At 47.0% G+C, this 15,031-nt stretch overlaps 1 protein-coding gene across 15 annotated transcripts; it reads right to left on the bottom strand.

The window, feature by feature from the left end:
• Positions 1-167: 167 nt before the first annotated feature.
• Positions 168-10,720, bottom strand: LOC118383570 (BTB/POZ domain-containing protein KCTD19-like). Of its 15 annotated transcripts, none has more exons than XR_008113842.1 (6): positions 10,229-10,720; positions 9,687-9,968; positions 8,807-9,076; positions 7,002-7,044; positions 6,703-6,748; positions 5,296-5,335 (listed from the first exon to the last, which is right to left on the bottom strand). XR_008113842.1 is itself a non-coding variant. In XM_052507241.1 (5 exons), exons 3-5 carry the CDS (start codon positions 2,486-2,488, stop codon positions 457-459), a joined length of 339 nt encoding a protein of 112 aa, XP_052363201.1. In that variant the 5' UTR covers positions 2,489-2,532; positions 9,853-9,968; positions 10,229-10,720; the 3' UTR covers positions 168-456. The 15 variants fall into 15 exon arrangements, 2 of the variants coding, with proteins under 2 accessions (XP_052363201.1, XP_052363202.1); XR_008113841.1 differs by lacking the exon at positions 7,002-7,044 and adding an exon at positions 8,086-8,128; XR_008113844.1 differs by lacking the exon at positions 5,296-5,335 and adding an exon at positions 5,869-5,893.
• Positions 10,721-15,031: the final 4,311 nt, after the last annotated feature.

Here is a 15,031-nt window from a genome sequence, read left to right on the forward strand (position 1 = left end):
CTAGTTCTGGTTCACCTGTTGATTGATGTTATACCCTGGGATGAAAGACTAGTTCTGTTATACCCTGGGATGAAAGACTAGTTCTGTTATACCCTGGGATGAAAGGCTAGTTCTGTTATACCCTGGGGTGAAAGACTAGTTCTGAATCAGTCAGGATACTCTTCAAAAAAGGTCCAAAGCAACATGTTTATTTTTCTGCATTCTGGTACGACTCTTTTTTACAGTGTCTTCACATAACGTCTGTTCTGTGGTCAGATTCCTCCATCTTGTTTTACTGTGGTGGTGTTGTAGTTTTGTTCTGTGTCTCGGTCTGTTGCCACTTCCTGTAGCCGTTCAGGTCTGACTGAGGGTGTATCCCAAATAGCAACCTATTCATTATGTAGGGGATTACTGTTGACCAGAGACCTATGGCCAAAACGAGTGCACTATATATATATATATATAGGGAATAAGGTGCTATTTGTGACGTGAGCCTGACTCCAGGTCAGTTCCCTGACAGGTCAGAGCCAGTGGGTCTGAGGTCCTGTCCTCCTGATCGTAGAAGATCTGTCCTCCCAGCTGAGTGACTCGGGGCTGTAGAACGGAGAGAGGAGAACGGTACCCACCGAGAGAAGAAGAGAGAGAGAGGCTACTTTCACCTACAGAGTTTCAAATAAAAAAATTTAAAATGTTTCTTGTTCATATACATTTATTTTTATTTTTTAAAGATGGCATTAAGAAGAAAGGAAAACCTCTGAATGTACATTGTCTGTCTGTAAATATTTGCACCAGTGGTGCTCTCTGTTTCTAGTATTGTGTAGGAGAAAGCAGAGGAAGACTGTGATAACGTTGTGCATGTAGAAAGCAGCAGGGAATCAACATACAAATGACAACAACGAAATGACTTTCCACTCGTTGAATCTGGAGCCTGAATGTCTTCGTCACCTGTCATCTCTCTTCATCCTAACACGTTCTAACTTTTAATAAACATGTGTTGGCTTTTGTATCCAGAAGGAGGGTGTTGGTTTTCACTGGGATCCTGAGAAGTGTAGAGTCCAGTCAACATGTCTTCCTGAGGTGAGAGAGAGGACACTGGGTGTCTGTCTTACTGTGTTGAGGGGAGGGCACAGGTCTGTAGTCTGTCTTACACTGTGTTGAGGAGGGGGGACACTGGGTCTGTCTTACTGTGTTGAGGGAGGGAGGGACACTGGGTCTGTAGTCTGTCTTACTGTGTTGAGGAGGGGGGACACTGGGTCTGTAGTCTGTCTTACTGTGTTGAGGAGGGGGACACTGGGTCAGTAGTCTGTCTTACTGTGTTGAGGTGGGGGGACACTGGGTCTGTAGTCTGTCTTACTGTGTTGAGGGGGGGGGACACTGCAGGTCTGGGTCTGTAGTCTGTCTTGCTGTCTTTGAGGAGGGGGGACACTGGGTCTGTAGTCTGTCTTACTGTGTTGAGGAGGGGGGAACTGGGTCTGTAGTCTGTGTTGAGGTGGGGACACTGGGTCTAGTTAGTACTGTGTTGAGGTGGGGGGCACTGGGTCTGTAGTCTGTGTTGAGGTGGGGGGGCACTGGGTCTGTAGTCTGTGTTGACACTGTCTGAGGTGTTGGGGGGCACTGGGTCTGTAGTCTGTGTTGAGGTGGGGGGCACTGGGTCTGTAGTCTGTGTTGAGGTGGGGGGACACTGGGTCAGTCGTCTTAAGGAAACAGACTGACTGTACGACAGTGTCCCTCTGTCCAGCTGCTCCAGACAGTCAGAGTAGCTGGGCAGAGGAGGGGGACACTGGGTCTGTAGTCTGTCTTACTGTGTTGAGGTGGGGGACACTGGGTCTGTCTTACTGTGTTGAGGAGGGGAGAACTGGAACAAGGAAAGGAGAGATGCATCTCTCAGAGAGAAGTCACGCTAGGTTGATTTCAATTGAAGATTTTGGTTCAAGAGGCCCTGAATGTTGTGTCCCATCTGGACAATATTCTAGGGGAAACGCTGAGAGGAAATCCTAAGGCGCTCACCTCCAACCACTGCAGGAGCAGCTGCTCTCTGCTCTTCTCCCGTCTCTCAGAACAAATTATTCTGAGCAGCTGTGAGACAAAGTCCTCAGCCTTCACCTGACCTGTCTGGGGGGGAGAAGGGCTCAGGGACGGAAAGAGAGCTGCACCCGAAGAGACTCATCTTTACCAAACCAATATGGACACCTCAGGTGACCACTCAAAACAGTTTAACAGGACATCAACTCCATAATATTAAAATAGTCCTTATGAACCAACAACCAAGGGAAGTTTCCCAGACACAGGTTAAACCTAATCCTGATTTAACAGCTCAATGCAGATTCAACATTGAGTTTACATTTTAATCTGTGTGTCCAGGAAACTGTCCCCAGACGTATCGTCTTATTACCCAGAGGAAATAGACCAGGTTGGTTATCTTGAGAGTGCAGTCCTTGGAGTCCTCTAGTCTTATGGAGTCCAGGATGAGTCCGGTCAGAAAGACATGGCACTGTCTCCCAAACACCATGTCCTCCCAGGACACATTGAAGCAGGCAAAAGCCACATCTGGACCTGGAGACAAGACTGTCTGGATGCAAATCACCTTGTTGACCACGACTCAGCAGGGAATATATATATATATATATATATATAGATAGACAGAATCTCTACAGTCTAAACTACTGTTGATACGTGCCAAATGGCTCCCTCTTCCTTTTTGTTATAGTGCTTTGCTTTTAACCAGTAGTGTACTATGTAGGGAGTAGTCTTCCATTAGGGACGCAGGCTGTTTCTCATTACACAGAGGAAACCAACAGTCCTGTTCTAATGAACTAGAGGGGTACAGCTCCATGATTGCTTTTAACCAGTAGTGCACTAGTAAACACGCTCCATACCACGACCAAGACTAGTAAACACCTTCCATACCACGCTACATACCACCACATACCAGTATAACACAAGATTAAACACAGACAGAGAGAGAGACAGAGAGACAGAGACAGAGAGAGACACAGAGAGACAGAGAGAGACAGAGACAGAGAGAGAGAGAGACAGAGAGAGAGAGACAGAGAGAGACAGAGAGAGAGACAGACAGAGAGAGAGAGAGAGACAGAGAGAGACAGAGAGAGAGAGAGACAGAGAGAGACAGAGACAGACAGAGACAGACACAGACCATACCACGCTACATACTACACCACACGCTACATACCACTACCAAGACTAGTAAACACATTACATAACACGCTACATACTACACCACGCGCTGCATACCACTACCAAGACTAGTAAACACATTCCATACCACGCTACATACTACACCACACGTTACATACCACGCTACATACTACACCACACGCTACATACCACGACCAAGACTAGTAAACACATTCCATACCACGCTACATACTACACCACACGCTACATACCACGACCAAGACTAGTAAACACATTCCATACCACGCTACATACTACACACACGCTACATACCACTACCAAGACTAGTAAACACATTACATAACACGCTACATACTACACCACACGCTACATACCACGACCAAGACTAGTAAACACCTTCCATACCACGCTACATACTACACACACGCTACATACTGTACCTAATACTGTAAACACATTCCATACCACGCTACATACTACATACTGTACACTGCACCTCCCCTATACTGTATGTCTGCTACTGTCCTACTTACTGCACCTCCCCCTATACTGTATGTCTGCTACTGCCCCCTACTTACTGCACCTCCCCTATACTGTATGTCTGCTACTACTGTCCTCTATACTGTACTTACTGCACCTCCCCTATACTGTATGTCTCCTACTGTCCTACTTACTGCACTCCCCCTATACTGTATGTCTGCTACTGTCCTACTTACTGCACCTCCCTATACTGTATGTCTGCTACTACTGTCTGCACTCCCCCTATACTGTATGTCTGCTACTGTCCTACTTACTGCACCTCCCTATACTGTATGTCTGCTACTCCTACTTACTGCACCTCCCTATACTGTATGTCTGCTACTACTGTCCTACTTACTGCACCTCCCCTATACTGTATGTCTGCTACTACTGTCCTACTTACTGCACCTCCCTATACTGTATGTCTGCTACTACTGTCCTACTTACTGCACCTCCCCTATACTGTATGTCTGCTACTGTCCTACTTACTGCACCTCCCTATACTGTATGTCTGCTACTGTCCTACTTACTGCACCTCCCCTATACTGTATGTCTGCTACTGTCCACCTCTGTATACTGTACTTACTGCACCTCCCCTATACTGTATGTCTGCTACTACTGTCCTACTTACTGCACCTCCCCCTATACTGTATGTCTGCTACTACTGTCCTACTTACTGCACTGTATGTCCTGTCCTACTTACTATACTGTATGTCTGCTACTGTCCTACTTACTGCACCTCCCTATACTGTATGTCTGCTATGTCCACTTACTGTCCTACTTACTGCACCTCCCTATACTGTATGTCTGCTACTGTCCTACTTACTGCACCTCCCCCTATACTGTATGTCTGCTACTACTGTCCTACTTACTGCACCTCCCCTATACTGTATGTCTTACTGTCCTACTTACTGCACCTCCCTATACTGTATGTCTGCTACTGTCCTACTTACTGCACCTCCCCTATACTGTATGTCTGCTACTACTGTCCATTTACTGCACCTCCTCTATACTGTATGTCTGTTACTACTGTCCTACTTACTGCACCTCCTATACTGTATGTCTGCTACTACTGTCCTACTTACTGCACCTCCTATACTGTATGTCTGCTACTACTGTCCTACTTACTGCACCTCCCCTATACTGTATGTCTGCTACTGTCCTACTTACTGCACCTCCCCTATACTGTATACTGTCCTACTTACTGCACCTGCACCCCCTATACTGTATGTCTGCTACTACTGTCCTACTTACTGCACCTCCCCTATACTGTATGTCTGCTACTGTCCTACTTACTGCACCTCCCCTATACTGTATGTCTGCTACTGTCCTACTGCACTCCCTCTATACTACTTACTGCACCTCCCCTATACTGTATGTCTGCTACTACTGTCCTACTTACTGCACCTCCCTATACTGTATGTCTGCTACTGTCCTACTTACTGCACCTCCCTATCCTACTGTACTTACTGTGTACTGCTACTACTGTCCTACCTGCACCTCCCCCTATACTGTATGTCTGCTACTACTGCACCTCCCTATACTGTACTTACCTCCCTATACTGTATGTCTGCTACTGTCCTACTTCCTGCACCTCCTCTATACTGTATGTCTGCTACTACTGTCCTACTTCCTGAACCTCCCCTATACTGTATGTCTGCTACTGCCCTACTTACTGCACCTCCCTATACTGTATGTCTGCTACTGTCCTACTTCCTGCACCTCCCCTATACTGTATGTCTGCTACTGTCCTACTTACTGCACCTCCCTATACTGTAGGTCTGTTACTACTGTCCTACTTACTGCACTCTCCCCTATACTGTAGGTCTGCTACTACTGTCCTACTTACTGCACCTCCCCTATACTGTATGTCTGCTACTACTGTCCTACTTACTGCACCTCCCCTGTAGGTCTGTACTGTCCTACTTCCTGCACCTCCCCTATACTGTAGGTCTGCTACTACTGTCCTACTTACTGCACCTCCCCTATACTGTATGTCTGCTACTGTCCTACTTACTGCACCTCCTCTATACTGTAGGTCTGTTACTACTGTCCTACTTACTGCACCTCCTCCTATACTGTAGGTCTGCTACTACTGTCCTACTTACTGCACCTCCCCTATACTGTAGGTCTGCTACTGTCCTACTTCCTGCACCTCCTCTATACTGTAGGTCTGCTACTGTCCTACTTCCTGCACCTCCTCTATACTGTAGGTCTGCTACTGTCCTACTTATTGCACCTCCTCCTATACTGTAGGTCTGCTACTACTGTCCTGCACTTATACTGTACTTACTGCACCTCCCCCTATACTGTATGTCTGCTACTGTCCTACTTACTGCACCTCCTCTATACTGTAGGTCTGTTACTACTGTCCTACTTACTGCACCTCCTCCTATACTGTAGGTCTGCTTCTACTGTCCTAATTACTGCACCCCCTATACTGTATGTCTGCACCTCCCCCTATACTGTATGTCTGCTACTGTCCTACTTCCTGCACCTCCCCTATACTGTAGGTCTGTTACTACTGTCCTACTTATTGCACCTCCTCCTATACTGTAGGTCTGCTTCTACTGTCCTATTTACTGCACCTCCCTATACTGTACTTACTGCACCTCCCCTATACTGTATGTCTGCTACTGTCCTACTTCCTGCACCTCCCTCTATACTGTATGTCTGCTACTGTCCTACTTCCTGCACCTCCCTCTATACTGTACATTTACATTTACATTTAAGTCATTTAGCAGACGCTCTTATCCAGAGCGACTTACTGGTGCATACACCTTATGACAACCAGTGGAACAGCCACTTGCATCTAAATCTTGTTGGGGGAGAAGGGGGGTGAGAAGGTCTTACCCTTACTTACCCTGTCCTAGGTATTCCTTGAAGAGGTGGGGTTTCAGGTGTCTCCGGAAGGTGGTGATTGACTCCGCTGTCCTGGCGTCGTGAGGGAGTTTGTTCCACCATTGGGGGCCAGAGCAGCGAACAGTTTTGACTTACTGCACCTCCCCCTATACTGTATGTCTGCTACTACTGTCCTACTTACTGCACCTCCTCCTATACTGTATGTCTGCTACTACTGTCCTACTTACTGCACCTCCCCTATACTGTATGTCTACTACTGTCCTACTTACTGCACCTCCCCTATACTGTATGTCTGCTACTACTGTCCTACTTACTGCACTCCTCCCTATACTGTATGTCTGCTACTACTGTCCTACTTACTGCTATACTGTATGTCTGCTACTGTCCTACTTACTGCACCTCCCCTATACTGTATGTCTGCTACTACTGTCCTACTTACTGCACCTCCCTATACTGTATGTCTGCTACTGTCCTACTTACTGCACCTCCCCCTATACTGTATGTCTGCTACTGTCCTACTTACTGCACCTCCCTCTATACTGTACTTACTGCACCTCCCCCTATACTGTATGTCTGCTACTACTGTCCTACTTACTGCACCTCCCCCTATACTGTATGTCTGCTACTGTCCTACTTACTGCACCTCCCCTATACTGTATGTCTGCTACTGTCCTACTTACTGCACCTCCCCTATACTGTATGTCTCCTACTGTCCTACTTACTGCACCCCCCTATACTGTATGTCTGCTAATGTCCTACTTACTGCACTCCCCTATACTGTACTTACTGCACCTCCCCTATACTGTATGTCTGCTACTACTGTCCTACTTCCTGCACCTCCCCTCTATACTGTATGTCTGCTACTACTGTCCTACTTCCTGAACCTCCCCTATACTGTATGTCTGCTACTGCCCTACTTACTGCACCTCCTCTATACTGTATGTCTGCTACTGTCCTACTTCCTGCACCTCCCTATACTGTATGTCTGCTACTGCCCTACTTACTGCACCTCTATACTGTAGGTCTGTTACTACTGTCCTACTTACTGCACCTCCCCCTATACTGTAGGTCTGCTACTACTGTCCTACTTACTGCACCTCCCCCTATACTGTAGGTCTGCTACTACTGTCCTACTTACTGCACCTCCCCCTATACTGTAGGTCTGCTACTACTGTCCTACTTCCTGCACCTCCCCCTATACTGTAGGTCTGCTACTACTGTCCTACTTACTGCACCTCCCCCTATACTGTATGTCTGCTACTGTCCTACTTACTGCACCTCCCTCTATACTGTAGGTCTGTTACTACTGTCCTACTTACTGCACCTCCTCCTATACTGTAGGTCTGCTTCTACTGTCCTAATTACTGCACCTCCCCCTATACTGTAGGTCCTACTGTCCTACTTCCTGCACCTCCCCTATACTGTAGGTCTGCTACTGTCCTACTTCCTGCACCTCCTCTATACTGTAGGTCTGTTACTACTGTCCTACTTATTGCACCTCCTCCTATACTGTAGGTCTGCTTCTACTGTCCTAATTACTGCACCTCCCCTATACTGTACTTACTGCACCTCCCCCTATACTGTATGTCTGCTACTGTCCTACTTACTGCACCTCCCTCTATACTGTAGGTCTGTTACTACTGTCCTACTTACTGCACCTCCTCCTATACTGTAGGTCTGCTTCTACTGTCCTAATTACTGCACCTCCCCCTATACTGTACTTACTGCACCTCCCCCTATACTGTATGTCTGCTACTGTCCTACTTCCTGCACCTCCCTCTATACTGTAGGTCTGTTACTACTGTCCTACTTATTGCACCTCCTCCTATACTGTAGGTCTGCTTCTACTGTCCTAATTACTGCACCTCCCCCTATACTGTACTTACTGCACCTCCCCCTATACTGTATGTCTGCTACTGTCCTACTTCCTGCACCTCCCTCTATACTGTATGTCTGCTACTGTCCTACTTCCTGCACCTCCCTCTATACTGTACATTTACATTTACATTTAAGTCATTTAGCAGACGCTCTTATCCAGAGCGACTTACAAATTGGTGCATACACCTTATGACAACCAGTGGAACAGCCACTTGCATCTAAATCTTGTTGGGGGGAGAAGGGGGTGAGAAGGATTACTTACCCTTACTTACCCTATCCTAGGTATTCCTTGAAGAGGTGGGGTTTCAGGTGTCTCCGGAAGGTGGTGATTGACTCCGCTGTCCTGGCGTCGTGAGGGAGTTTGTTCCACCATTGGGGGGCCAGAGCAGCGAACAGTTTTGACTTACTGCACCTCCCCCTATACTGTATGTCTGCTACTACTGTCCTACTTACTGCACCTCCCCCTATACTGTATGTCTGCTACTGTCCTACTTACTGCACCTCCTCCTATACTGTATGTCTGCTACTGTCCTACTTACTGCACCTCCCCCTATACTGTATGTCTGCTACTACTGTTCTACTTACTGCACCTCCCCCTATACTGTATGTCTGCTACTACTGTTCTACTTACTGCACCTCCCCCTATACTGTAGGTCTGCTACTACTGTCCTACTTACTGCACCTCCCTATACTGTATGTCTGCTACTGTCCTACTTACTGCACCTCCCCTATACTGTATGTCTGCTACTGTCCTACTTACTGCACCTCCCCTATACTGTATGTCTGCTACTGTCCTACTTACTGCACCTCCCCTATACTGTATGTCTGCTACTGTCCTACTTACTGCACCTCCCCTATACTGTAGGTCTGCTACTACTGTCCTACTTACTGCACCTCCCTATACTGTATGTCTGCTACTGTCCTACTTACTGCACCTCCCTATACTGTCCTACTTCCTGTATATGTCTCCTACTGTCCTACTTACTGCACCCCTAGTACTGTCCTACTGTATGGTCTGTCCTACTACTTACTGTCCTACTTACTGCACTTCCTGCACCCCTATACTGTAGGTCTGCTACTACTGTCCCACTGTATGTCTGCTACTGCACCTGCACCTCTATACTGTATGTCTGCTACTGTCCTACTTCCTGCACCTCCCCCTATACTGTAGGTCTGCTACTACTGTCCTACTTACTGCACCTCCCCCTATACTGTAGGTCTGCTACTACTGTCCTACTTACTGCACCTCCCCCTATACTGTATGTCTGCTACTACTGTCCTACTTACTGCACCTCAGTTAACCCACTGTTCCCCAGTAGGCCATCATTGTAAATAAACATTTGTTCTTAACTGACTTGCCTAGTAAAATAATAAATCAAGTTCAAATATAACCCCTCTTGTCTGTAGTTTGAGCTGATTCCAGAGACTGTGAAGGAGGGAACAGGAGTGTCACCGTACCTTTAACAGGGTTTTGTAGTAAGTGGCGTACCAGTGTGTTCCCACATAAACTTTAACAACTTTATAAATGCTGAACGTTGCCACTGAGGCGGACCAGGGCCCTGCTGTAAAACACCCTGTAAAACACAGACAGAGAGAGAGACAGAGAGACAGAGAGACAGAGAGAGAGAGAGAGACAGAGAGACAGAGAGACAGAGAGAGACAGAGAGAGAGAGAGAGAGACAGAGAGAGAGAGACAGACAGAGACAGAGAGAGAGAGACAGAGACAGAAACAGAGAGACAGACAGAGAGAAACAGTAGCACAGTTACAACTAGGCCAAACAGGGGTGTGTGTGTGTGTGTGTGTGTGTGTGTATGTGTGTGTGTGTTCTCTCACTGCCTGTGGTCCTGGTCCTGTGTAGGAACTCCCACAGTGCATCTCTGAAGGTGTGGTAGGCCTCATCCTGTCTGTCCAGGTACTCACACAACCCCGGCAGCTCACACTGCCTCTCTGTCAGCGGGACACGACTCGTCCCTAACCAGTTCCTGCAACATCCCCCAATGGGAACGACAGTTTCAGAGTCTGTTCACACTGCTCACCGCAACAACAACAAGACACTTCGTCAGAAAGGAAGCCGTTTCATTGGTTGTAAGCTGTGCAAGGTTGCAAATGAACCAATGAAAAGGCTTTTCCCAGTGTGACCGCCCGTTCTGAGGAGCATGAACATTAAATCCACGTTAGATAACGGCTCAACGTTGCTGTTCACCGGCTCTCCGGGAGCTACAGTCACGTCAGTCACTGAATTACATTATGATCATCACTAGAATAGGGCCAGGAGTTTTACCGGACCACTGGAGTAGGGCCAGGAGTTTTACCGGACCACTAGTATAGGGCCAGGAGTTTTACCGACCACTAGTATAGGGCCAGGAGTTTTACCGGACCACTGGAATAGGGCCAGGAGTTTTACCGGACCACTGGAATAGGGCCAGGAGTTTTACCGGACCACTAGTATAGGGCCAGGAGTTTTACCGACCACTGGAATAGGGCCAGGAATTTTACCAGACCACTGGAATAGGGCCAGGAGTTTTACCGGACCGCCTGGTACGGCAACTGCTCCGCCCTCAACCGTAAGGCTCTCCAGAGGGTAGTGAGGTCTGCACAACGCATCACCGGGGCAAACTACCTGCCCTCCAGGACACCTACACCACCCGATGTTACAGGAAGGCCATAAAGATCATCAAGGACATCAACCACCAACCACTGCCTGTTCACCCCGCTATCATCCAGAAGGCGAGGTCAGTACAGGTGCATCAAAGCTGGGACCGAGAGACTGAAAAACAGCTTCTATCTCAAGGCCATCAGACTGTTAAACAGCCACCACTAACAGTGAGTGGCTGCTGCCAACACACTGACACTGACACTGACTCAACTCCAGCCACTTTAATAATGGGAATTGATGGGAAATGATGTAAATATATCACTAGCCACTTTAAACAATGCTACCTTATATAATGTTACTTACCCTACATTATTCATCTCATATGCATACGTATATACTGTACTCTACATCATCGACTGCATCCTTATGTAATACATGTATCACTAGCCACTTTAACTATGCCACTTTGTTTACTTTGTCTACATACTCATCTCATATGTATATACTGTACTCAATACCATCTACTGTATGCTGCTCTTTACCATCACTCATTCATATATCCTTATGTACATGTTCCTTATCCCCTTACACTGTGTATAAGACAGTAGTTTTGGAATTGTTAGTTAGATTACTTGTTGGTTATCACTGCATTGTCGGAACTAGAAGCACAAGCATTTCGCTACACTCGCATTAACATCTGCTAACCATGTGTATGTGACAAATAAAATTTGATTTGATTTGATTTGAGAGACCAGACCCAGCAGTCTGCCCAGTGTAGTCTACCTGACCAGAGGGAGAGTAGAGACAGGACCCGGCAGTCTGCCCAGTGTAGTCTACCGGACCAGAGGGAGAGTAGAGACAGGACCAGGCAGTCTGCCCAGTGTAGTCTACCTGACCAGAGGGAGAGTAGAGACAGGACCCGGCAGTCTGCCCAGTGTAGTCTACCTGACCAGAGGGAGAGTAGAGACAGGACCCGGCAGTCTGCCCAGTGTAGTCTACCGGACCAGAGGGAGTTAGAGCAGCCAGACAGCCCTGCTCCATGCTCTGTCTCTGGGGAGATCCTCCATGTTGTATCCTGGAGGCCTGCTGAAGCCTGGGGCTCTGGTGATCCAGCAGCCTGTCCACAGAGACACTCCGTGGGGCTGGACTCTGGCACCGACTGGCCCCTTCAGAGAACCGCCGGAGGACAGTGGAGTCGTCTGATCGGTGAGTGGCTACATACAGGTCTGGAGTAGGAAGGAGACAACACACCCATCTCTTAGAGAAGTAGCCTGGTCTGTAGAGGAGACAACACACCCATCTCTTAGAGAAGTAGCCTGGTCTGTAGAGGAGACAACAACACACCCATCTCTTAGAGAAGACGCCTGGTCTGTAGAGGAGACAACAACACACCCATATCTTAGAGAAGACGCCTGGTCTGTAGAGGAGACAACAACACACCCATCTCTTAGAGAAGACGCCTGGTCTGTAGAGGAGACAACAACACACCCATCTCTTAGAGAAGACGCCTGGTCTGTAGAGGAGACAACAACACACCCATCTCTTAGAGAAGTAGCCTGGTCTGGAGAGGAGACAACAACACACCCATCTCTTAGAGAAGTAGCTGGTCTGTAGGAGACAACAACACACCCATCTCTTAGAGGTCTGTAGAGGAGACAACAACACACCCATCTCTTAGAGAAGTAGCCTGGTCTATAGAGGAGACAACAACACACCCATCTCTTAGAGAAGTAGCCTGGTCTGTAGAGGAGACAACACACCCATCTCTTAGAGAAGTAGCCTGGTCTGTAGAGGAGACAACAACACACCCATCTCTTAGAGAAGTAGCCTGGTCTAGAGAAGTAACCTGGTCTGTAGAGGAGACAACAACACACCCATCTCTTAGAGAAAGTAGAGGAGCCTGGTCTGTAGAGGAGACAACAACACACACACCAACAACACACCCATCTCTTAGAGAAGTAGCCTGGTCTGTAGAGGAGACAACAACACACCCATCTCTTAGAGAAGTAGCCTGGTCTGTAGAGGAGACAACAACACACCCATCTCTTAGAGAGGAGACAACACACCCATCTCTTAGCCTGGTCTGTAGAGGAGACAACAACACACACATCTCTTAGAGAAGTAGCCTGGTCTATAGAGGAGACAACAACACACCCATCTCTTAGAGAAGTAGCCTGGTCTGTAGAGGAGACAACACACCCATATCTTAGAGAAGTAGCCTGGTCTGTAGAGGAGACAACAACACACCCATCTCTTAGAGAAGTAGCCTGGTCTGTAGAGGAGACAACAACACACCCATCTCTTAGAGAAGTAGCCTGGTCTGTAGAGGAGACAACAACACACCCATCTCTTAGAGAAGTAGCCTGGTCTGTAGAGGAGACAACACACCCATCTCTTAGAGAAGTAGCCTGGTCTGTAGAGGAGACAACAACACACCCATCTCTTAGAGAAGTAGCCTGGTCTGTAGAGGAGACAACAACACACCCATCTCTTAGAGAAGTAGCCTGGTCTGTAGAGGAGACAACAACACACCCATCTCTTAGAGAAGTAGCCTGGTCTGTAGAGGAGACAACAACACACCCATCTCTTAGAGAAGTAGCCTGGTCTGTAGAGGAGACAACAACACACCCATCTCTTAGAGAAGTAGCCTGGTCTATAGAGGAGACAACAACACACCCATCTCTTAGAGAAGTAGCCTGGTCTGTAGAGGAGACAACACACCCATCTCTTAGAGAAGTAGCCTGGTCTGTAGAGTAGACAACACACCCATCTCTTAGAGAAGTATCTCTTAGATCTCTTAGAGAAGTAGCCTGGTCTGTAGAGGAGACAACACACCCATCTCTTAGAGAAGTAGCCTGGTCTGTAGAGGAGACAACAACACACCCATCTCTTAGAGAAGTAGCCTGGTCTGTAGAGGAGACAACACACCCACCTCTTAGAAAAGTAGCCTGGTCTATAGAGGAGACAACAACACACCCATCTCTTAGAGAAGTAGCCTGGTCTGTAGAGGAGACAACAACACACCCATCTCTTAGAGAAGTAGCCTGGTCTGTAGAGGAGACAACAACACACCCATCTCTTAGAGAAGTAGCCTGGTCTGTAGAGGAGACAACAACACACCCATCTCTTAGAGAAGTAGCCTGGTCTGTAGAGGAGACAACACACCCATCTCTTAGAGAAGTAGCCTGGTCTATAGAGGAGACAACAACACACCCATCTCTTAGAGAAGTAGCCTGGTCTGTAGAGGAGACAACAACACACCCATCTCTTAGATAATTAACCTGGTCTGTAGATGAGAGACAGACTGGTGTTCTAAATGTCACTGTGTTCCCTAGATAGTGCACTACACACCTTTGTCCAGAACTTATAGGGAATGAAGACAGTACAGGGTGCCATTTGGGACGCACACAATGACTAGGAGACCACTACGACCATTGACCCTGGTCTGTACAGTTCTCTAACGTGGGTATTTAGTTTCCTTGTACAAGTCTGCCCTCTAGTGGCTAAAATTAAACATGAGCATCAATTAGGGAATGAGATTTTACAAGGACCACCAGATAGTACATTACCATTACTACTACTAATACTACTACTACTACTACCACTACTACTACTACTACTACTACTACTACTACTACTATTATACTACTACTACTACTACTACTACTATTATACTACTACACTACTACTACTACTACTATTATACTACTACTACTACTACTACTACTACTGTTAATAATACTACACTACTACTACTACTACTACTACTACCACTACTACTACTACTACTACTACTACTAATACTACACTACTACTACTACTACCACTACTACCACTACTACTACTACTGTTAATAATACTACACTACTACTACTACTACTACTACCACTACTACTACTACTACTACTACTACTGTTACTAATACTACTACTACTACTACTACTACTACTACTACTACCACTACTACTACTACTACCACTACTACTACTACGACTACTACTACTGTTACTAATACTACACTACTACTACTACTTCTGTTA

The sequence above is a fragment of the Oncorhynchus keta genome, unplaced genomic scaffold (assembly GCF_023373465.1).
Source record: "Oncorhynchus keta strain PuntledgeMale-10-30-2019 unplaced genomic scaffold, Oket_V2 Un_contig_29105_pilon_pilon, whole genome shotgun sequence".
NCBI lineage: Eukaryota > Metazoa > Chordata > Actinopteri > Salmoniformes > Salmonidae > Oncorhynchus > Oncorhynchus keta.

Coding starts and splice junctions, on each gene's coding strand:
- LOC118383570 (XM_052507241.1), bottom strand. CDS start 2,488: ATGGTGTTTGGGAGACAGTGCCATGTCTTTCTGACCGGACTCATCCTG. Junction 2,092..2,371: donor ACCTGGTCTATTTCCTCTGG/GTAATAAGACGA, acceptor TCTCCCCCCCAG/ACAGGTCAGGTGAAGGCTGA. Junction 574..1,986: donor TGCTCCTGCAGTGGTTGGAG/GTGAGCGCCTTA, acceptor TCCGTTCTACAG/CCCCGAGTCACTCAGCTGGG.